Source organism: Typopeltis vanoorti, chromosome 1, assembly GCF_054136105.1.
Source record: "Typopeltis vanoorti isolate ZY-2024b chromosome 1, IOZ_Tvanoo_1.0, whole genome shotgun sequence".
Classification (NCBI taxonomy): domain Eukaryota; kingdom Metazoa; phylum Arthropoda; class Arachnida; order Uropygi; family Thelyphonidae; genus Typopeltis; species Typopeltis vanoorti.
The window spans coordinates 12858186-12884479 of record NC_143549.1 but is presented as its reverse complement, the minus strand read 5'-3'; the positions used below and the strand labels follow the sequence as shown (position 1 = coordinate 12884479).

The following is a 26294-nucleotide window of genomic DNA, read 5'->3' as shown; positions in this document are numbered from 1 at the left end:
GCTATCCATCCTTTCTGACATCTTGTATATGAATGAAGAAGGGTCCAAACTTTTAAATGAAGAGAAGTGTGTGTTAATACATGTAACTTACGGAAAAATATAATTAATTATAAATATGTCAAATTTATCCCGAACACCCTGTATATCATATGAAATTGCTCATTTATATGTTAAAGTCAGCGAAGGAAGTCCTGGTTGCATGTACACACTGGTGCTACACAGTCTAAACTAAGTAAAATATAACCTATAAGAATAGCTAAAATTACTAATCTTTATTAAAATGGCATAAAAAACCAAAAAAAAAGCATGTCATAACACTACTTTTATAAGCTAATTAGGGACATGCCTCAGGGCTTTGTTCTTGGGTCCTTACTGTTTAACTTATTTGTTAATGATATTTTGTATGGACTGACTAAGGATCTTCAAATGTTTACTGATGATGGGGAAAATTATGAGAAGTAGCGATGTTACTTCCCTTCAAAAAGATTTGAATAGACTTTTAGCTTGAATAAACGAGTGGAGTTGCAGTTTTAATGGTTTTTAACTGATTTCATTGCAAGGTATTGCACTCTGATGTGTAGATATATAAAGCTGTGAACTGTATATTGGTAAATCTGTACTTCAGGTTTTTTTTTTTTTTTTTGTTGTTATTTATTTATTTATTTTTGGCTGCTAATTAGTTGGGGTCTTTAAACCAGAAGAATTTCACAATAACTACAGAAACCTTACAATGTCACTATGAGAGTAAGCTCACTCACAGAAATTATTGTCTAAAGTTAACAGCAAAAACGAGTTTATTAACAGACTTACGTCTCATCATATAGACCAAAGTTTATAAGACCAAACCACAATTTCCATTCTAAAAAAAGAACACAAAATCTACCAATGGACAGAAACAGACCTTCTCAAAGAAGGTATGTATTATATGAGACCTTAAAAAAATTGCTTTTCTAATGAACGCATACCATATTTTTTTTATCCACTGCAGTCTATTTTTTCCCTATCTGTCCGGTTCTCTTCTCACTTCTTGTTGCCTCTAGCAACCACTGTTCCTCAAGATATCTTTACTCAACTATTTGCATCTGGCATTACTCTTTTTCTCTTGAAATCTGAGTGAGGAGTAGAGAGAGAGAGAGAGAGAAACGAAACCAACAAATAAAGTAAAATCTTTTTATGATGCTCAGAACAGATTCCAATCAATACAGTTTCATGTAGCATAAGCATACACCATGATGTTTAGAATATAAAACTCATAAAGCAACTTGAAGATATATCATGGAATGAGGAACTGGAGGGGAAGGAAATCATTGCTACTTCGTACCTACTCAGAAACGTTCTTGCAGATGCAATGACTGAGTGTATTCCAAAGGTCAGGAGATTACATGAAGGTAGATGTAAAATGAATGACTGAAGAAGTGAAGCATGCAATATGAAAGGTGAAGGCATTATGGAAGTAGCATAAAATGAGTCGTAATAGTCGATTGAATGAGGAGTACATAGAGGAAACAAGAAAGGTAACTCACTTGTATCAAAAGTGCAGTATGAGCAGCAGCATATACTTCCTGCTTACAAATTGATGGTGAGTGAAGTATATGAGGAATTGATTAAGACTGGTGTCAATAAGGTCATAATATCTATATATTGATCTCCTTTCCAGCCAACTCCTCATTCCATGCTACACATGCAAGCTGCCTCCTGAGCATCTCATAATCACCAGCCTTGGAGTTCAACATATACTCTTGTTGGATCTTGAATGAAGAGTTTTAATTCTAGAAAATTTTCATTCAGGATTTAACAAGTGTAATAAATCAACAAGGAGATGCATGTGCTTAAGTAAAGAAGCAGACTGTAAAAAGTGCTATAAATTGGATACCTTAATATGGAATTTATTTAATCTAAGTAATATGATCTGTTTTGTAAACTGTAACAATTAAGAGGTATTCTATATGAAATGTTTGTCATGAGGTAAAACCAAAAGTTCAAAGTCCACTAGCGAAACTTTCGGGTGAACGTTTGGCCTAAGGCAGTGGCACTTGCACAGGAAACAGCATGCACTCATATTTCTCGGAAGACACAGAGGAGAGGATCGTCCCGTGTGCACAAGGAGATGCGGTATAAGGGACCGTCCCACATGCAAAAGGATTGGTACTGAGCGAGAAAAAATGTAGCGGTAAAGAGGGTGCCAAAGGTGCAACATAAAAGGAGTCTGCTCCCCTTTGAGAAGGTTTTTTTTCGTTCTTCGTGGATGTTGGGTGTCTCTCTCTCACCTATTCATGGATTCCGGACCGCCTTTGGGAGTTTGATGTCGACAACCATCATTCCAGAGTCCTGGCTCGGTACGTTTTCAGGGAGGAATAACTGAGTACGGCAGTCGGGTCAACAATGCGTACGGCAACAAACGGCAGCAGAGTAGGCACAATAACAGCCTTTCAAGATAGCCAGATCAAAGGACCACCATGAGTGACCACGTGGGTCAAAGCCAGACTGAGACGTTCTAGTCACATTAGAGGAAGAAGGATCAAGCAGTGCAAGCTGAATTAAGAACTAAGTAACAGACCTATTGAAGATCCTAAAAATTGGTAATGTACAGATTTTAGTTTTCCTTTTCCTTTTGAAGAGAAGAAATGTTGTAAGATAGCGTGCAAGGACATTTAGTATATAACTCTTAAGTGATTATTGTAGATAGCAACTGCATAACTCCAATGAATGTTTATTTAGAGAATGTTAAATAGATGCTTTGTGTCAATAATGTTATGTGAAGTAATTAAACAATATTAAGTAGAATAATTGTATGGATGCAAATTTTGTTAATATATTGTATAGAGGGAATGTTTAACCTTATAAAGAGAGCTCATGATAGAATCCAGTCGAGTTGAGATTTGTTGTCCTAAATTGCTTTATAACTTAGAATGATATTAATTTAGTAGAGTATGTATGTGAACTTGTAATCTTATGATCTCAATAAAGGTGCTTTGCATTTTACCTGAAATCTGGTCTGATATTGAATTCAATGCACCACTCATTTAACCTAGAACCAGAGCAGGATAGAATAGCATGTCAATAACCACGACTGCAAACGACAATTGACAAAGGTGATGTAGATAATTGAGTGCTAAGTATTAATGGTAGATTGATCATCGCTGTATATTTATCTGAGAGTTTTCCTTGGTTAAGGAAACCTTCTAACCTAATGATATGCTGGCACAGAGAAACAAATAAATTTGCCAGTATCTAGTTGGGAAATATCTCCAGACAGTAATAACAAAGGATTTGTCTCCAGTCTGAGGTAAACCCTTTGTCTAAGTAGTTAATGCACGTGATCAATCTAGGGATTGGCCAGATTGTATAGATAACTTCTATAACTAGCACCGAAGTTTGAAATAAAGTTATGGTCTTAAATGTAGATAAGAAAAGAGAAAAGGTATATAAAATTAAATAATAAACATGGAACTAAGGGATATAACACTCTTTCCTCAGAGGTCCTCACACTGCTGGCAACCTCTCACCAACTGGAGGGCGATTTAACACCTCATTTATAATAACATCTGATGAGATGATCAAATCCAAGACCCTCAATCCTCGTGTGCCTTCTGTTACATACTGCCTGAGGTAGTTGTCCCTCAAAACTCAAGAACAGGCAAGGAGGATGACTTGGTTGGTACGGATAACAAAAGTGAAATATGAGCAGCAATTAGTTAGCTAATGAAGCCAAAGCCAAAAAGAATCCTAGAGAGTTCTTTCGATATGTAGCCAGAAAAAAAAGAAAAAGAATGATTATGGAAGGATGACAGTGATTGGAGAATATGATATAAGAACAACTGCTACAGAAGATATAGTTGAGATATTTAATGAGCAGTTCATAAGGGTCTTTCATTTTCTTGCAAAATGTAAGGTTTTAAAATTTGGGAAACAAAGATGGGATGTAGAATTTACATTTGGTGATTTATTTATTCATATGGAGTTTCCTCCCTTTTCTCTCCATCCCTATTGGGATGAGTTGAGCCCCCTCATGGGGGGTTAAGTATTTATGGCTGTAGATCCGTGTGTATTCACGAGGCTGGTTTGCCTGCTTGCAGGATGAAAAATCCCAGATAAATTGGGGGAAAAACCCTGCTGTCCACGCCCAAGACTGGCTAACTTGGCTATAGCTGAGGAAGTTTCCTTAAACTCTTCACGTCGACGACAGGAATTGAACCCAGGACACTCCTTCTCTAGGCATATGGCCATCTACAACAATATATCACCACCATGCAGAGACTTGGTGGTGATATATTGTTGTAGATGGAGGAAATAAGATGAGGTGATGGTGGATGATAAGGATCTAAAATTAGAGGACACATTGCCAAAATTGCGAGGACAACACGAGTTCTGGAAATGTTGCAGACACTGACTTGAAGAAGTAAAGAGATTCTTGTTCCATTGTATACAGCTCTGATTAGGGCCACACATGGCCTACTGTGCACAGATTTGGTCACCTGGTGTTCAAAAGAACAAAGAGATGTTGGAAAGGATGACATTGATTGGAGAATATGATATACGAATAACTGCTGCAGAAGATATAGCTGACCTCTGGAATGTTGAATATGAGGAAAGGTTAAGATGATACAATTTGAATCTAGTGGATAAGAGGAAGATGGGTGATATGATAGAGAATGTTATGATAAGAGACATGATAAAGGATTGTTATAGGATCAATGTTGAAGAAGTTTTTCACACAAGATGCACTCATCACCCCTAAAGGCAAACTATTCCACTCACTACTCTCTGTGTGGTTCCCTTTGATGCAGTTTCACTGTTTACAAATATAAGAAATTACATCTTTTACGAATAGGTTTCCCTGATGACATCATCAGATTATTCAAGTTTATTATCGATGCTGGTTATTTTATTTGGTGTAATAAATTATTGCAGCAGACTGAGGGACCAATGGGTAGTCCTATACCACCTGCTTTGGCTAATTACTTCATGGAGCATTTAGAGGATCAAATTTCTAACATCAACTTGACCTGGCATTTGGCTACATTTTGTGGATGATTTCTTTGCAATCTGGTCTCATTCTGAATAAGAACGACTTCAATTTCTTTCAATAAATTCCTTATATACTCACATCAAGTACATTATTGAATGTGAATCTAACAACAGTCTTCATTTTTTGAATACTTTAATACATTTAAAGTCTGCTTCTAATATTGAATTTTCTGTTTACAGAAAGCCATCCTTTATAGACATATATCCATGCATCTTCACATCATCATCCTTCAGAAAAAATAAGTATTATCAAAAGCCTTGTACACTGAACACATAAAATTTGTTCTTCTAAGTCTCCTCTATTAGAAGAATTAAATAAAATAAAACTTACTCTACAAATGGACAAAGCAAGAAAGACCTTGATACAGAAAATATTTGATAATTATCATCACTCTCCTAGACTGCAAACTGATGTTAAAAGGAACTATATATCCTACCTAAAAGGAACATATGAACAAACATTAAGGACCCTTCATAGATATAATCTGTATACCACCTTCAAACCAGCACAGAAATTATCTTTTTTACTGCCTATCAAAGATACATTATCACCTTTATTCTTGCCTGGTGTTTATCAAATACCCTGTTCTTATCATCTTTGCTACTTTGGACAGACTAGCCATTCTGAAGGGATTCAGGCCTTGCTTCTCATGCCATCGACACTAGGCATAGAGTTAATTTGAACCATACTAACATGTTACACAGTAGGTTCAAATCTGATTGTCTATTTTTTGAATCATGTGAAGGCCTATGCCACTGTCCTAATCTTAATTGGACAGACTGCATGCCTATTGCTAAGTTTTGAGAAGTGACTGCTGTTAACTATTTTAACTATCATTTTTATTAAATTAATTAATTAAATATCTACACCCACTTCTTTGAACTAAAATAGTGTTCTTTATTTATCAGCTGCAACAGAGACACGTGATATTATATGCATGCTGTATGACTTGTTCTGGAATTCATAATTTGTTTTTACCAATTCTTCTGCTTTCTTTCTCTCTCTGAACAAAATCATGATATAGCAAAATATACAAGAGTAATACATCCTATTTAGTTTTCTCTTAAATGTGTGAAGCCATTATTTAAAACATTATACGATTCATATTCTCTGCACACACCATACTTGAGCAATGCATTTCAATCAGCCACCACTCTCCATGCAAAAAATCTACTTTTCACTCCTTTGCACACACCCATCCTCCTTATACATCTTCAAGGGATGACCTCGTGTTACCTCCCCCTTCCATCTCCTACCATCCTATGAAATATCTCTTCAACGTTAATCTGATAAGAACCTCTAACCAACTTATATATCAAGATCATATCACCCTCTCCACCCGATATCTGCTAAGCTGCAAATTGCATCTTCTCAACCTTTTTTCATACTCAACATTCCACAATAACCAGTGGACATCTCCATACAAGTCAGTGTCTTCCACATCATTGCCAGAATTTGTTGTGCTGTCCTCACAATTTTAGCAATTTGCCCTCTAAATATTGGATGCCTATCCACGATCACCTTCAGATCTCTTATTTCCTCCACCACCTTTAATATATCCACACCAAGTGTATACTTTACATCTGTTCTTTGTTTTCAAAATTTTAAACCTTATGTTTCCCAAAGAACTTAACAGTGTTAGCATTCGGGAATGTGTTAACAGAACTAATTTGGGATAGTACGATCATTTAAACAGAATGGGAGAGGAAAGGTTAGCGAAACAATTGCTCTCTGCCAGAATGACAGCGAAAAGACCTAAAGTTAACAAAGATCTAGGTGGACTGATACGTTAAGGAATGCCTTAAAATACAGAAATATAAGATATGAAAATACTGGAGACTTTACAGATAACAGATTAATTTGGAGGAAAATTGTTGATAGAAAGTTAGTAATTATGTAACTTTTTCATGTAGCATTACCATAATATCCTGTACACACCCCTGAGGGTACACGTTAGGAATTTCATGATTCTTCGTAACACTGAACTAGTAACCCCATTCCCATGTCCCATCTAGTAGACTATTCTAGTCCTCTTCTAAAGCCATAACATCTGCTCTACTCCTTACAGTTCTTAACAACTTTGCATAATCTGCAACCAACTGAATATCTCCATTCAAACATTCCCCAATGCCATTAAAGGTTAAACAGAAATGGCCCTAAAACAGACCCTTGGAGCACATCACTAGTGACTTTCCTCTTCCAGGATATCATTCCTCCCATACACAACTTGCTGATGTCTATCAGATAGCCCAATCTCCAATCATTAATCTAATATCCAATCCCATCCATTTTAGTTTAACTATCAGCTTATCATGTGGCAATCTATCAAAAGCTTTTGCAAAATCTAAGTATACTATTTTGTATTCACCTCTCTTTTCCAAAGTACCTATCACCTAATTAACAATTACTAAATCACTTAAGGAAATGAGAACGTAGATAAGAATATAAATTAAATTACACTTTAATAAATATTTCCGATATTTCGGCATCTTCAAAAGGAACTTACAAAAAAGGTACGTGCATGTAGGCACTACAACACAGTAACTGAGAATGAAGTGATGAAGCTATTGTTCTCCTAAAAGTCCTGATGGTGCACCCCCCAGTGGGCTAAGTAGGTGTTCTTGGTCGTTGGGCTGAAGGTCTGCTGATGTAAGTCTCCCAAATTTGGGGCAGTCTCATGCAACCAAATTTGTTGAGGTTTGGAGAGTTTCTTAGGGCTGAGGCTGATTCCATGAATAGTCTTTCGAATTTGAACTTGCTACGGTGCATTACTGTAGCTTTCTTCCAAAGTATTCTGTGGCATGTATCCAGAGCATGGTCTGCAAGACCAGAGTGGCTTTACTTGTGAAACCAGATGTAGTCCTTGTGTTCTGAAATTCTGATATTCGCTGTCCTGCCTGTTTGGCCAAAGTAAGACAGTTTACAGCTGCAAGGGACCTGGTATACACCAGGTAGATGTATACCAGGAAATGAGGAATAATAAAGAAATAGTTATCACCAAAGAGGATAAGGGAAATGCAACTGTAGTACTTAACCAAAAGGACTACACAGGTAAGCTTAATGCTCTTCTATGAGATCGGGCTACTTACCTCCCTATCGAATACAATCCCACCAACTCACAAATCAAAAAAAACTCCACAGGCTCCTTAAGAAAGTCACTTCTTGGCCTGTAGATGTTACTAACAGATTAAAGCCGTTTAATCTATACCCCCCCCCCGTATTTATGGACTCCCAAAAATACATAAAGAAAATGTGCCATTACGTCCCATAGCGGATGGCATTGATTCCCCCACATACAAATTAGCTACACATTTGGCCAAAGAGCTCACACACTATACTGGCAACACACCATCACACATAAAAAAACTCAGCCCACTTCACAGCCAGCATAGAAAACCTTACACTCCAACGTACTGATATAATCGTCAGCTTTGACGTCTCCTCCTTATTCACATATATCCCACTCAAGGAAACTTTAGAGCTAATCCAAGCTAAATTTTCTCCCAATATCTCAGTCCTATTTCAGTTCACAATGAACTCAGGCTATTTCGTTTGGCAGGGAAAATTCTACAAACAAATAGAGGGGACAGCCATGGGTTCACCACTCTCACCACCCTTGGCCAATTTCTTTATGGAGACCTTTGAAGAAAAAGCCTTAGCCTCTTCCCCACAAAAACAAACCATATGGCTTCGCTACGTTGATAATGTGTTTGCTATTTGGCCACATGGCTCTGATCAAGTTCACTCTGGAAAAAGAGGAAAACAACAGCCTCCCTTCCCTAGAAACACAAGTCACTGCCAACTTGATGGAACCTTGGTTTTCTCAGTTTATAGAAAACTCACCCATACAGGCAGGTACATTCACCAACAATCTCCCCCGCCCCATAACAACAATATGGAGTGGTGAAAACACTATACAACAGGGCTAAATTAATCTGTTCTAACGACAACGCCCTAAACACTGAACTAAATCACATCCTCAACACTTTCTCAGCCAATGGCTACCCCACCCCCCAAAAAAAAATCCAAAAAATATTGAAACCAACAAACCACAACTTTTCCCCCCCCTTCACAACAAGGATTACTCTAAATCCATCACCATTCCCTACATCCGAGGTACCTCGGCCAATTTTCTGTAGACCATACAAAAAATTGGCATCCCTTATCTGCTCCACTAAAGACCAACCACTTCCCCTAGACCTACCTGGTGTATACCAGGTCCCTTGCAGCTATAAACTGTCTTACTTTGGCCAAACAGGCAGGACAGCGAATATCCGAATTTAAGAACACAAGGACTACATCCGGTTTCACATGTACAGCCACTCTGGTCTTGCAGACCATGCTCTGGATACACGCCACAGAATACGATGGAAGAAAGTTACAGTAATACACCGTAGCAAGTTCAAATTCGAAAGACTATTCATGGAATCGGCCTCTGCCCTAAGAGACTTTCCAAACCTCAACAAATTTGGTTGCATGAGACTGCCCCAAATTTGGGAGACTTACATCAGCAGACCTTTAGCTCAACAGCCAAGAACACCTACTTAGCCTGCAAGGGGGCACCATCAGGACTTTTAGGAGAACAATAGCTTCATCACTTCATTCTCAGTTACTGTGTTGTAGTGCCTACGTGCACGTGCCTTTTTGTAAGTTCCTTTTGAAGATGGCGACATAATGTTGCCGAAATATCGGAAATATTTATTAAAGTGTAATTTAATTTATATTCTTATCTACGTTGTCAATTCCTTAAGTAATTTAGTATTGCATAACCAACATATAAGCTTGTCTATGAGAATTACCTAATTAACAAGTAAACATATTACTAAAACATGAACTTCCTTTAGCAAATCCATGCTATCCATCAAAGAGAATGCCTTTTCATCAACCAATTCTGGATCTTAATTTTCATTAACCTCTTTAACACTTTTACCCCCCTTCACACACACACACAGACTAGCTTATAATTTGAAGCTTAAGTTCTATGGACTCTCCTTGTGAAGCAGGACAAATATTGCCTTCAAGTTTACCTCTTTTGCTCACTCAGAATCAGTCTCTTCTCCCTTTGCAAAGGAAAACTTTTCATTATTTGTAAAAAAATTTTTATTTATTTATTAAATCTGTTGTGAATTGCACCATCATGAATAGTTTTAAACTATTAAATCCTGATCATCGATTTTGACTTTTGTAAAAATAGGCTGCAAGTGGTCAGATTTCTGAAATCTAAGCACACAATTAAGATCCTTGATATATGTAATTTTGCTATGATAATTCACTATCTATCCTCAAAATTTAATCCTAACTTCAACAAGTAAATTGAGCCTTCACACTTCAATATCATAAAACAATTTAATAATGTTAGGATATATTTTTTACGCTATCAATCAAAAAAGAATGCCACTATCATCAACCAATTCTGGATCTTGATTCTCACTAACCTCTCTAACACTTTTAACATAACACCTGACACACACAGATTGGCAAGCTTGAGTTCTTTCACCTCCTTTATAAAGAGGAACAATATTGCCTTCAAATTTACTCAATTTCTCATATACCTCTTACTCACTCAGAGTTAGTCTCTTCTCCCTTCGACATGGCAGGTGCACAAGGTTGATATGATCTAAAGCTTCATTACATGGCCTGAAGAAACAAATATATTTAATTTAACACCTATCATTTCAAAATAACAGTACCTACTAGAGATTCCTCAAACCAAACTCCACACATCTTTCACTGTTAGCAGTGACTAATAAAGAAAAAAGAAAAAAAAAAAAAAGGAACCCTCTATAAAATACAGTTCAAATTTCATTGAAAAAAAATTAAGGTATTAGTGAGAGGATGCTTTTTTAAATACACAGCTGATTCTAATGGGATAAAAATAAACATATCAAGAAATAGTCAGCTTATTCAAGTTGTCAAGAACCTTCTACCAAAAGACTCATCAAAAAAAAGCTATCAGCATGTCATTAGCTTCAACCACAACTTTGCAGTAGCACCACATCCAATTCTATTCTTAGATTTCATTCTGCATATAAAACTGCAGCACCCACAACTTACCTCGTATCACTGCCAACAACAACAGGCTTGACATAGTTAACATCCTTTCACAAGATTCATCATCTAAAAGAAATCTCTCCAAAAGCCAGCTCTTTACACTCAATAGGGGACATCCATGGAAGCTGGGAAAGAGTGTAGTTAGTAAGGGTGTTAGAGTTGGGTTCTTTACTTTTAGAGTGCTGAATGAGTTGAATAAGCTGCCAGAGTCTGTAGTGGGTGCTGTGACAGTGAATGAGTTTAAGGCAAGGTATGATAGATACTGTGTGAATGTCGAATAGTTGTGATGAACATGATTTGGGGCCTCCCTCGATGAGTCTAAGGACTCCCTGGAGTTGCCCGTAATAATAATAATAAGTTTGCAAAGACGATAACATAATAATCAGAGTCAACAAGGGCAACAACACTATTGTGGACATCAATGCTAGCGATTACAACTGAAAAATGAATGTGTAGCTCATTGATGCAACACTCATGAACTGCTAGATTATAATCCACTGATTCTCAGAAGAAACCACTAAAAAGTCTTCCAAAAAATGTCACACATGAACTTTCTGAAATTGTTAAAAACCTCAAACGATTTAGTCCCCCCCCCCTTTCAAAAGATATATGGATTACCTAAAATTCATAAACTTAATAACCCCCTCCAATGCATAGTGGATGTTACTGACTACCCTCTTTTAAGTCATTGACTCCCACTTACAAGTCACATTTCATATTATATTAAAATTTTCACTTATTTTCAATTTTTAATCCAAAATTTTGTTGCTGATATTATGATTATTTACAGCTTTGATGTCACTTCTTTACTTTAAAAATGTCTTGAAAAAAACATTTCAAGACATACAAAAGTAGTAATATGCTCTTGTTACTGCTATTAACAAACCTGATACCTGACTAAGATACATGTTTACTGTTTGGCCACATGGTTCAGACACATGACACTCCTTCCTCCTCCACTTCAACACAGCTAGCAGGCCATGATTCCATTTGCCATGGAAAAATATTCTATTTAATTTTATTTATTAACATCATGTTCCAACATAAAAATGTGCACAAATTCACATGGAGAGAAGAGGCTAGGAATAAGAAAAGTCTCATTGACTATGTTATTGCTCATAGTGATGTTTTCTCCCTGGTGCAGGACACCAGTGTGTACAGAGGATTTGAAATTGGAAGTGATCACTATTTAGTCTTGAGCAGAATAAAATTGAATTTCATATTGAAAAGAATAACATGTAAGAAAGTTTTAAAGCGAATAAAAGTTGAGCAGCTCTCAGATGTGAGCTGTTGACTAAAATACACAAAGATTATTAAAAAGAAAATGAAAGAGTTTGAGAACAGGAATCAAACCTTGGAGATTCAGTGGCAAACTCTGAAGAAAACATTGATTGATTCTGCCAGAGAGGCATGTGGTGAGGTTGTGTGCAAGGATAAAAAAATCAGAACTTTCTGGCGGACACAGGAAGTTAAAGAGGCAGAAGGAAAAGAAGAAAGCATATCAAAAGTTCCTGGCAAATAAGTCAGCTTTTACTCTTACAGAATACAGAGACAAATGTAAGAAAGCTAAACAGTGTGTAAAACTAGCTAAACAAAAGTCATGGGAGGACTTTGGCAAGAATATAGAAAATAAATATCAAGAAGGTGACAAAATATTCTGGAGGTTGTTGAAGAAGCTTAGGAATGGAGGAAAGAGTGCTGTAAAAGGAGTTAGAGATGATAAAGGTGACATGAAAACAGGAGAAAAAGATATCCTTGAAGTATGGAGTAATTACTTTGAAAAACTGCTAAATGAAACAAGCAGTGATGATAGCACAGTGATAAAAAACACTGACCAGGCATGCAGTCAGGAATACATATCCATACTTGAAGTAGAAAAAGCCATCAAAGGTTTGAAATGTGGAAAGGCAGCAGGAGTAGATGATATTCGACCAGAAATGCTGAAGTATAGTGGTATAAAAGTCTTACAGTGGCTGCACTGCATAGTTCAGAAAGCCTGGACTGAGGGACGAATTCCCAATGATTGGAGTAGAGCTCTCATAGTACTCATATATAAAAAGGGAAATAAAACTGAATGTGAGAATTACAGAGGTATTTCCCTACTGAGTGTTCCTGGCAAGATCTATGCAAGTATACTTGAGAAACGGTTGAGAAGAATTGTTGAAGAAAAGCTTGGTGAAGAACAAGCTGGATTCAGGCTAAACAGAGGCTGTCAGGATCAGATCTTCACTTTACGACAAATAGTTGAGAAAGCATGGGAATATAACAAAGATCTGTATTTAAGTTTTGTCGATTTGGAAAAGGCATATGACAAGGTGTCAAGAGAGAAGCTATTCAATATGCTGCAGTTATATGGTGTCAATGGGGCATTATATCAAGCAATACTTAGTCTTTATTTGAGTTGTAAGTCAGCAGTTAGAATTGAAGGAAGGAAGATGGTTTAATGTTAAATCTGGTGTGAGACAAGGATGTACATTATCCCCTCTGTTATTCATTATCCATATGGATCACATTATGAAGGAAAGTGGTATTAAACCTCATATCAAAATTGGAGATGTTAATGTCAGCTCTTTGCTTTATGCAGATGATGTTATACTTCTAAATAAATCCGCTACAAGTCTGCAAGATTCTCTAACTAAATTGAATAGCTGTTGTAATAGATATGGTATGAAGGTCAGCAATAAAAAGACAAAGACAATGAAAATAGGCAGAATCATTGAAAATGTCAACTGTGTTGTGAATGGAGAACCTGTGGAACAAGTAAAACATTTCAGTTACTTAGGCACGATTTTTACTGAAGATGGTAAATTAAATATAGAAATAGACAACAGAATCAGCAAAGCTGGTATAGTGGGAAGTCAATTGAATAAATTCATATGGAATAAGAGAGAAATTAGTTGGAACACTAAATTAGCTGTATACAAGACAGTGTTCAAACCAGTTTTAACTTATGGATCTGAGAGCTGGGTCAGAAGTAAAAACACTTGACCAAAGACTAGAGACTGCAGATATGAGAGTCCTGAGAAAGATTAGAGGCGTGAACAGATGGCATCAATGGCAATATCATATTAAAAATGAGGATATTAGGAAAGAACTTGACATTGTCAGCATCCAGGAATGCATTAGCAGAGCTAATCTCAGGTGGTATGGTCACTTAAATAGGATGGGAGAGGAAAGATTAGCAAAACAAGTGTTCTCTGCCAGGTTGGCAGGAAAACGACCCAGAGGAAGACCAAGATATAGGTGGATTAATACGGTACAAAGTGCCTTAAATGATAGAAATATAAGATCTGATAATGTTGGAGTCTTGACAAGTAACAGACTGATTTGGAGGAAAATTGTAGATAGGAAGTTAGTAATGATGTAAATATTTCATGTAGTACTGTCATATCCAGTACACCCCTTGAGGGTACATGGCAGGAATTTGATGATGATGATGATGAACTTCATGCTGAGAGTGTAGTATTACACATACAAATCTTACTAGGCCAAAGCCTTTTACTAGAAATCACCTGATTCGGGGTCATATGCTGATGGCAGCACCAAGCCACCAGGGTGCCATGCAGAGACACAATTTTAAACTCTCCATATGACAATCCTAATAAAGAGAGGTCTTTATAACTAGCAAAGCACCAAACTCCTCTTGTATTAGTCTTACAAGGTCTTGGTTCTGCTTGTAGTATTGTGCCTTGTTAAAAGATTGCTAGAGGTGAGTGGATGCCCAGTAGCCACTACCTGGGCATCAATAACCCAAACTTCTTTTTCTTTCTTTATTACCATCCCTAATCCACTAATGTTGAGGGGGCACCTTGTAAGATTCATAAAGGGAAGCACCATCGACAGAGATGCCCATCTCTTATGCTCTGCCGATGCTGTCATTATCTGGGAGCACTGGTACTAGGTCCAACCCCTAATGCATCTGTAATCATCTTGAATAACAGGACTATGGAAAGCCTCCCTGCAGGAGGACGAAGCTTCAAGATTTGCTAACCAGATGAAATGCAGTTGCGGAATCAACCAGCAGAGAGATGGAATACTGAATTCTCCATCCTTCACTCTAGCATGAAAATAAGCCACTGGAATGTCAAGAGGTAGGCGAAGCCAAGATTGCACCACAGAGTGAACAGCCTTATCTGTTTGGGATAGTACCGAAGCATACCTTCTTCCAAGCACCAAATTGGGTAATACCTCGGAAGTAGATAGATAGACAGAATAAAGAGCCTCTGCTGTGGCTTAAGAGGAGCTTTCCTCAAAAGACTAAGCCCAGTGACCAAAGCTGAAGAGACAGAAAAACCTTCCTTTTGGAGTGAAGAAGATACCCAAGTATCTCCACTCTTCCAGGATAGTTAAAGAATGTAATGACCTATTGTACAGGGAAAACTCAATGTTCTCGACCTTAAGCTTCTTATCATGGCCTGAAGGAACAAGGATTAAAGAGCAGGACTTCTTTACATTAATATTAAGACCTCTGGCATGAAAGAGGTCAACTGCCCGGTCAAGGAGTTCCTTCAGGCCTACTTAAGTAGAGGCCACGAGAATGAGGTCGTCAGCAAAGGCCATAGCATTAAAAGAGTGTGCACCAAGGGAGTAACCAATATGGTTAGGAAGAGAGAGAGAGTAAAGAAACTCATCAATGATGCAGTTAAATAAAAGAGGGGATAGAGTATTACCCTGACTAACTCCCCAAAAAGTGGGAATAGAAGTCGCACAAGATCCTGTAGTGATAGAAAGGGAGTTACCAGAGTAAAGCTCCAATACATATGAAAGAAAGAGGTCTGGACATCTGGCGATAGATAGCGCTCTGAGAATAGCAGGAAGGGAGATGCTATCAAAGGCCTTTTGGCAGTCCAGGAATGCCATGTAGAGGTCTAAAGCGGCATCGGGAATCAGCAAGAAGGGAGGAAAGGATATATATGTTTTCGACACAGCCATCGGAAGGGATAAAGGCTCTTTGATGGAAGTCATGCTTAATATGTTGTTGCAGTCTCTTAACCAAAACTTTATGGAACAAACGGAGAATCACTGGGGAAACTACAATTGGTCTGCAGTCTGCTCTAGTAGCTGTGTCCTTCTTGGGAATAAATATAGTTCTGGAACTATGAAGATATGGAGGAAACGTTCAGGAAGAGAAGAGGGTATCAAGTAGATCTTGCAATATCTGCAAAGGCACCTTCTGTAGCCTCGATGCAAAATATAATAACAGCTTACCTTTCTAGATACTCTAATCGCACATCTTCCCAATGACATCCTTTCTTTCTTTCTCAGTTTACAGAAAATCCACCCACACAAGTAGATACATATACAAACTTTCCTATCCTCCCCTTTCAACAATATGGTGTCATCAAAATCCTTGTCAACAGAGTTTGCAACCTGTTTCGTCACTGCAACCCCCTTACGGTTGACCTCTCCTTTATCCACCAGACCTTCCTGTCCAATGATTACAATGCCAAAAAGATCAACAAATTAGTTGCTCTCACATGCCTCTGAAAGGATTATTGGAAGAAGCACGAGTGAAGAGTGAGAAAGTGAAAATTGTAAGTATATCACTTAGATACAATAAAAATAATTAAGAAGGGCTATGTGAATTCAAAAACAGGTATGACAGCTGGTGCATGTAGTATGTGGCCTGCCTTGATGATTTCCTGACTCCCTGAAGGTTTCTCTTAATAATAATAGACTACAGTAATGCTAATACTGTTCCCTATATCTGAGTCATCTAAAAAAATAGCCAGAACTCAAAAAAAAATATCAGCACTACTTTCAAACCTCACCTGAAGCTGGCTGTCCTTATCCACTCTCTTAAGGTGTTTCACCCCCCCCCCCCCCATATCTGTTCTAAGTTACAAGGTTCCTTATTCTTGCAACTTATCATATTATGGTCAAATTGAGAGATCTGCCTTGAACACAAAAAATACATCTGCTGCCATAACTATAGTCAGTCAGGTCTATATGGATTTGGATACCGTGGACAGAATCAAATGTAAAAAATCTACTATGCTTCACTGCAACAAATACAAACTTGAAATCTTTTTTTTTTAGAATCAGCAGCAGAGTTAAAACTCAATTTGTTTCTTTGTATGATTCTTCTACTTATTTCTTTATCTTGTTTTTCCTTAATAAATATGATTTTGTTAAACTTCCGAAGATTTGGAAAACTTTAATACTTAGGCCTCTGGCCCAACAGCACTGATAGAGGGCATTCCCCCTCCAAGGACAAAAAGGGAGAGGAGAGTTCCTGATGATAGCAGCAGTGGTGGCTTGTGGCTTGAAATCATGGGGGTGCTGCAACTTTCAAAATATACATACACACTGTAAGTACAGTATATATGTGTTTAGATAAAATATCAAAATTATGGTAAAAATGAAAAAAAAAAAAATTAAACATGAAAAAATATTGTTTATTGATTGTGTACCTGATGATATCTCTATGACTGAGGTTAAATTTCTTCTTCTTTAGCCTCTTTCCATTCACTGCTGGATATATGAAAGGGGGGGGGGGGGGCTGAAAAGTTCTGATAGAACAAAAATGATATTAAAGCACCTGATGCACCCACTAGAAAGAACATATCTTAAAACCCTTTAACCCACATGTTTCATCAAATTGTAATCATTTGTTCTTTTTCTTTTAGGATACATAAGGAAACATTTCAGAGGTTTTGAAGAAATTCAAGAAATGCTTCACAATATCATCTATTCCAGTTACCTCTCTAATTATAGTATTTCTTATTCCCCTACCCCCTTTTTTTTTCTTGTATATGGAGCATTCTCCTCTCCAAGGCTCTTTGGACCACACGCAACCTGTCTTCTTGTTTTTTAGTTGCTGCTCATGTCTCATTTCCATAGGTAATGCATATATTAAATGCATAGAATAATGCATATATTAAAGAGCTTTCGTTTTAGGCAAATAGGTAAATCTCAGAAGTAATCTTTATATAATCAAATTGCTTTGTTTCTTTGTATGATTCTTCTACTTATTTCTTTATCTTGTTTTTCCTTAAAACTGACCAAAGTAAATATATGATTATCTGTTAATTTTAGTTTAGTCTGATCTGAATTTGTCATCAGCTTCATTTTAGTCAGACTAATCTTTAAATATTTTTTCCTGCTTCCTCCATAAACGACCAAGTTTATTCTTTATTTTTGCTAAAAGAACAATGTCATTGCAAAATGCAAGTAATTGAGATTTTTCCGCTGATGCTAATTCCATAGTTTTCTTTTAAGACATTCTTAAAGACTTCTTTGATTTAGCAGAAAGCAATTTGGGTGATTTAGGAAGGGCCTTACTCCTCTCCCAATACAAATTCCTTCCCCTGGTGTTCTAGCTTTATACTAGCTGCTGAGTTTTGATATACAGTTTTAATAATCAGATATATTTGTTGGAATGGTTTGTTGTTTCAAACTGTTTATTATTTTTGAATGATATAGAGAATCAATGGCTTTTTCAAAATCTATGAACACTGAATACGAAAGAAGTTATATTCAACTGCTTATTCTATTACTTGGTTAATAGTGTGAATATAATCTATTGTAGAGAATCTCACTCTGAATTCTGCTTGTTCATATGGCTGTGCATCATCCAAAGACTTCATCATCATCATCATCAAATTCCTGCCATGTACCCTCAAGGGGTGTACATATCTAGAATAGATATGAATAGCTCCCACTACTGTCTGGCTGAATTTTTGTGCCTTTAAAATGTTCTGTCCTTAGTCTGGTGATGATTCTGGTTATTTCTTGAGTGTTAGTTTTACCAATCTTATTTTGACAACAGAGTTAGCATCAGTTAGTGATAGCGGGTATAATTTTTGAGGTAAATGCCTTGCTTCTTTGGCTAGACTGTCTGCTCTTTCATTGCCTTCAATATGAAATTGCATTGCAGTATATAGTTCTCATTTTTCAAATTTAACATTGTTAGTTGTTCATGAATTTTCTGCGTGAGTTTTGTTTTTCCATTTTTTAATGCTTCAAGTGCAGATTTATATTGTCTATATTATATATAAAAACTTGCCCACCATGTCAGTTCACACTTTTCATAGGCAAAACAGATAAAACTTAGATAACAAAAACAGCAACTCATGACAAATGACAACATTCAGTTGAATTGGTGGACACAATAACCAATTACAGCCTCTAGGTGCTATTGTTTCAGAGCTCACTCTGAGTCATTTAAAAACTGGAACACTAAGAATTTGACCCAGTGCACCATCTGTACATCTTTTCAAAGAGCTCAAAGGTGTATGCATTTGTGATCCCCACACTCAGGCTATTAATGTGAATGTGATGCAATTACATGTCAAAAAAGTGTCCTCTTCATGAAGCATTAGTATATTATGTTTACTTTTAAGAATCATGTGAAAAAATTAGGATAGTCTTTAACAGGAATAAATGCAAAAATATATTATCAGTGATATTGCTATTCCATGGATGTGCACTGCACACCTAGCACACTCTGAATATTCACCCCTGGTATATATCTATAACATATATTAAAAAAAAAAAAAAAATCATTAATGACACAACCAACCAGGTCAAAAGGCTGCGGGTTCGAATCTCACCATGGACGTGGATGTTTCTTTGTGAAAATACTAGTGGTGGTCGGAGGTAGATGATGAAGGTAGTTGCAGCTGACGGATTGGTGGAGATGGAGAGCTGTAGAGTAGGTGCCCTCTCTCGATGAGCCCTTGGACTCCCTGGAGGCGTTATGTAATAATAATAATACAGAAGATTCAAATATATTAATAGCAGAAAATGACTATGAATTACTTACCAAAGCTATGGCCAAAATAAGGAAGGTTAATATACCAAGGGGTAGGAGGATGTAGCTAGCTGAAACAGCTTTGTTGTCATCCTCTTCCTCAATACCAATTTCCATTGTGGTTGTAACATTCACCCCATCAGGCTGCAAAAATGTAGCATTAGTGACTGATTCCAGAAGACCGATAGCTTGAGGGTGTACTAGCAACAGGCCCATGGGCTACTAAAACAAGATTAATATATTATAACAAGATTAATATATTATAAGATTAATATTAATAAACAAGATCAACAGGCCCATGGGCTACTAAAACATTTTACATGGATGAAATAGTAACAAATGAATAATAGCATTATTATTATTAACACCAGACCTCCATGGAGCCAAAATACTTATCACAAGAGGCAATGTTACATATATAAAGACCATCAACCTGCGCTTTAAACTCATTCAATGGATCTGCATTCACAACAAAGTCAGACAATTCATTCCACTCACCAACCACTCTCCATACAAAGAACATGCTCCTTATGCCTCTGCTCATACCCTCCTTATACAGATTCCAGGTATGTCCCCTTGTTCTACTCCCCTTCTTCCAAATTAACCTAGTAACAACCCTTTACCAACTAAAATGTCTCAATCACATCCCCTCTATTCCTCCTATTCACACAAGGCTTTGCAAATTGCATCCTCTCAATTGTCCATGTATCCCACATCCCAAAGATCGCTTACAACCTTAATCAGTCTTCTCTGGACACCTTCCAATATCCTCACCACTACTAAAACCAGAGGACCAAATCTGCACCCAATAATCCATACAAGGCTTCATACAATGCAACCAGAACCTCTTTATTTCTACAATTTAAAGTTCTCTGCATTGCTGTCATAATCTGATGTGCTGTCTTTACAACTTGTTCTGTGTTTATTTACAAATGCCAGTTATATAAGAAATAAGTGAAATTATTTCATTGAGCTTATTTGTCACCAAAAATCATTGGAATAAAGGAATCATGGTTGAATGAAGATGATATCCTAATGGGAATAGAAATGAATGAGTTCAATGTTTTTTGGAAGGATAGAAAGGACAAAAAGGGAGAGGAGAGTTCCTGATGATAGCAGCAGTGGTGGCTTGTGGCTTGAAATCATGGGGGTGCTGCAACTTTCAAAATATACATACATACTGTAAATACAGTGTATACGTGTTTGGATAAAATATCAAAATTATGGTAAAAATGAAAAAAAAAAAAAATTAAACATGAAAAAATATTGTTTATTATAGATAAAATTATACAGTTTGGTATAATTCAAAATTACTTAAAAATAAAATACATTCTTCTTGTTTTGTTTCATGAAAAAATACTGTTTATTATCAATAAAATTAGACAGTTTAGTATAATTCAAAATTACTTAAAAATAAAATCCTGTGACAGCCACTACTGTCACAGAACTTATTTCTTGAGATAGCATTTCTGAGATCATAATTGTCAATAATTCCAATAATGTTTTAAAATAAAAACTATAACAAATATTATGTCTTTAATTGTAATGTCCAAATATTTAAAGAGATGGAGTAAACACGATAAGCACTATAAACACTCTACTACTGGCGCTAACTGCATATAAACAACAGTGGAACTGTGCAAAGGACAGTGCCGCATTACGGTAATAGCTCGCATCTCACTATGACGTAGATATGCTTGCATGCGTAGCAATATGACACTGTGATAAACACAGTGCTGCTAGCGTCCTTCACCCTCCTAAGTGCTACAAGATGGATTTTATTATTTTTTATATAAAATAAGAGAATTGTAGATGATAAAATTAAATATTATAAGCAAATATAAATCTATTTATATATCGAGAAAAATTGCGGGTGCTGCAGTTCCTATGCACAAACTGCCCCTGGATAGCAGAGGAATTATGTCCACATAAGATAGAAATGAAAGAAGAGAAAATAGTGGCAATGGTTTCGAGACAACATAGCATAAGGTGGAGGTTGACAGGAAGAGATACAGGTATCCCTCGATTAACACGGTTAATTAATCCCTCAATGTTACCGCGTATATCAAAATCATTAATCAAATCTAATAATCAATGGTAAAAAGTACAATTCATCACTGATCAATTACTGTATTAATAATTCATTTTATATGGTACTCTTTTAGGAAAGATAAAAAATGAATGCAAAGTAAATATTTAATAAATACTTGTACCTACATTAGTTACTGTAATTTTTTTAATCAAAAGAACTTATATAGAGTCGTTTGAACAGTTTTTTAGTTTTTTCTTATCAGCATAAATTCTACGATAACAAGCAAAATGACTCTCCAGACCTTGGCAAACAAGCATTCTTCGATTAACATTTGGATCCATATCCATTACTTGCTGCTTAAGCGATTCTAAATTGTGAAATATTCCATCCAGTTCTTTGACTGTTATTTCCTTTGGAACCTCATCTTCACATTCCATTTGTTCGTTGTCTTCATATGTGCATTGTTCAAATTCAAGAAGATTGTTGTCACTAAAATCTTTTCAATTTGAATCCAACAATCCTTTAACATCTTCTGCATCAACACCATCAAAACCGAGGTCTTCATCGATTGCAACGATTTCTTTGACCACGTTGTTCACAAGATTTTGAAAACAACTTGTCATTAGTGCATTCTGGCAGAAGGTTTTTCCAAACAGCTTTCAAGCAACTAGAAGACACTTGCTTCCACGAGTCATGAATGTTCTCAATTGTATGTTTAATGTTACATTTTTTCCAAAATTCGTGGAGCGTAATCGCATTTTCACCTGTTGTTGTTTCAAATGCCTTTGAGAATGTCTTTTTAAGAAAATAGGCTTTGAAATTTGCAATGACTCCCATGTCCATAGGTTGTAACAATGATGTTGTACTTGGTGGGAAAAATAAAACTTTCACATTCTCACACAATCATTAAGAGAATTTGGATGATCATGAGGCTAGCAGCCTCGTGGCGCGATCATGATTTTGCATGGTAAATTTGGAGCGTTAATCAAAACTCTTGCTGCATATATCAAGGGATTGCTGCAATTCATTTCGCCATGATAATCAAATCTGCATTAAGCAAGGGATACCTGTATTTAGTTGGATGTTACTGTAGACAAGGGAATGTGGAGGATGGTGATGAAGAAACGTATAAGCAACTTCAGTTAGTGAACAAGGAAAGGGAGATTTTAATTATAGCAAAACAGACTGAAATGAAGAGAGAGCATTTAGGAATAAGGAAAATGAATTTCTTGAGTTCTTGAGAGAACTATCTCAAGCATTATGTAAAGGGGAGCACATGAGGATCAAGAGTTTGGAACTGATCATTTCACCAGATGATGTGATTGTTGGTTGGTTTATAGTTTATTTGGCACAAAAACTACAAAAACCTTTGTAGTTTTTGTGCCACAAAATAAGGTTACAACTATACATAAGCAGTTAAAGAAAATTGTAAACAATATACCCGTACAAAAATTAGGTTCCACAAAGCAGCATCTACATAGAAACAGAATTGCTGTAGAAGGAACAGCAACACACAAGGTTAAAAGTTAAAGGTAGTACAAAGATTGTCAACAATACAAGTTAAATAAACAAAATGCATGTACAAGCCAAGGAATGCAGTATCTATATATAGTTAAAACTATAAGAGATGTTTCTTTTCTTTTAGTGTTACATGGTGATCAGCATTTTTATGTAGAATCCATAATTTCATTTTTGAAATTATGAATTCTACATAGGAGAAACAGGACGCAACAGACAAAAAGAACATAAACGACACATCAAATATAATAATTATGGTGAAGCTGGCCTTTCTGATCATGCCCTGAACACCTTACATAGAATTGACTGGAAAAGCACTAGTTGTCTACATCACACCAAAATATGAACGCAAATTTAAGGAAGCTTGTGAGATCATTATCAACCACCCCAATCTAAACAATAATGGTCTAAAAATCCCATACATATGGAAGGCATATATTCGACCAACGTATCCTTCCTCTCTAAGAACTATAAACAGGACTGGAGAAAATCGAGGATACTAAATCTAAAATAACTTTAATACTTAAAAATAGGACATCACTGTTAAAGAAAAAAGCTATAAGAAAGAATGTTTATTCATGTTGTAATTTGTAATTTTTTATTTTTTTTTTTAAATCAAAAACAACAATTGTAATAATAGAAATAGGACATCACTGTTACTGGAAGGAAAATCATCTGTAAGCAAGAATGTTTATTCATGTAATCATAAATTAAATCTAGCTTGATGTAATTTTTTTTTTTTTTTTTCCATTAGAGGTATTGCCAGTGAGTAGCATGTGATCAAATCATTGTTTCTCTAGCTTACAGTTTGAAATGTAACGCAGCTTGTCTTGTATATTTATGTATGCTCCAGATGATGATCTTAATATGAAGATCGAAATGGCGGGATAATAAAAGGAGTTATTTTAACAAGTTTGTAGAATCCATAATTTCAAAAATGTATAACAATGTTTTTACAGCCATACATAAATAGGCAAAAAGGAATTATTCTACAACATTCATGCATAAAAATAAAATTTGGCAATGTGGTATCTACACAAACAAAATTACAAGAAGATTAACCAAATATACATGGTGTCATACAGCAATACATAATTAGTCAAAAAAATTAGTAAATAACATGTATGGACAAAAGTTAAGCTGGGCTTTGCAGTATCGAACATATAAACAAAATTACTGAGGCATTTATGGCAGTACATAATTAGACAACAATATAAGTTAATAAACAAAATGCATGTACAACAACCAAGCCAAGGAATGCAGTATCTATATAAGATTACAACAAATGTTATTACAGTAATACACAGAGTTAAAGAGAAATTATTATACATTATGTATACATAAAAATGAAGTTTAGCAGTGTGGTATTTACATATTAACAAAATTACAACAAGGTAACACAAGGCTACAGAAATACATGATCGGTCAGAAATTAACCTAATGAATAACATATACATTAGTACTAAACTCCTGCACATCACGAAACATTACATATTTTGTAATATATATTATCTTTATTCGTAGACCAGAATGCCAACACTTGATTTCAGGTTTAATGTCATATAATTTGTTTGTTAATGTTTCCTGCCATGATGACAGCCATTGAGCAATTAGTTTTGATTGTATAAGAGAGGATGCTTGTGAGTCAAGCACATTGACATGTATAATAAGAACTCCTGATTGGGATAAGTTTTCTAGGAATAATTAAATATATATGCATAATTGTTTGAGTAAGAGAGGCTGTAAACGTTGTGTGCTACCGGTTTTATTAGGTGGGGGATTTTTTTTTCCAAAACTTCATTACGAAATCGTTATTATTAGACTTAGTAACCTGCAAAAAATGGCGGCAGCATTTCAGTCATTTCGTTAAGTGTGAGGTCTGTTATATGTATTCTTTCGATTATATAAATGATTTGTGGATATTTGGTGAGGATGGAAGGAGGGCGTGTGCGAAGTGTGACCTGAATGAGGAATTGATGAATACAAACATGAAATTGATGACAGAAAGTGTTAGTAGCGAAATTATCGTGGGGAAATGAGTGCACGTTTGAAAGAGAGGCAAAAAAATGTTAAAAAATCAGTAAAAAAGAAAAAGAGCGATTGGAAAACCGTAACGGATGTTAAAAGGGATGAAAGTGAGGTTAGAGTGGCAGAAGGAAACGAAATTGAGAGAATGAATGAAACTAGAAATGGCGTGATGCAGAAATCGAAAGTAAAAAAAAATTGAAAGAATGGATGATAGCAAAAGTTTGATGCATGTTGGACTGAAAATACAGAAACAAATAAAGATGAATGAGTGTGAAAATGGGAAGAATGATGGCAAAAGTTGGATGCATGTTGGACCGAAAGTAAGGAAACAAAGAAGGATGAATGAGAGTGAAAGTGAAAAGAGGGGGTCGAGAGTTAGAAAGACTGAATGATAGAGAGAATGTGTCACGAGATTCGGAAGATGAAATGGATTGGATGAGGCAAGAAATGAAATGAATGCGGAATGAAATTAAGAAAATTCGGGTAAAAACTATTAAAATAAATAACAATGGCATGAAAGAGTTAACGAAAGATGAGCGAGTGACGTTGTATGGCAACTCCATTATTAAAGGTGTGCTGGAGGATAAAATGCACAAGGTATGTTTTCCAGGCACTAAAATGAGTAGAGTGATTGAGGCATTGGATATGAGGCAGGAGAGAGCAAAAGAGTTAATAGTATTAATAGGTACGAATGATTTGAGAGAGGACAAAGAGTGTGTCAGAATGGATATCAGGAGGCTGCTTAGAAGGATAAAAGAGAATAGTGTGATAGGAAGGGTAGTTAGCGTGTTGCCTAGGTATGACTGTGGTGAAATGAGGTGGAGAGCAAGGATCATGAATGATATGCTGGCTGAAATGTGTGAGGAGACGGAAGTACAGTT

The 26294-nt window shown here is 36.1% G+C and overlaps 1 protein-coding gene across 1 annotated transcript in view; it reads right to left on the bottom strand.

Moving 5' to 3' along the window:
- Positions 1-26294, bottom strand: part of LOC150109793 (uncharacterized) — a 182714-nt gene that overhangs the window by 94155 nt on the left and 62265 nt on the right. The window contains exon 3 of the mRNA XM_090396219.1: positions 19848-20054. Coding sequence (XP_090252345.1) covers positions 19848-20054 — 207 coding nt within the window. The remainder of the gene's footprint in view (positions 1-19847; positions 20055-26294) is intronic.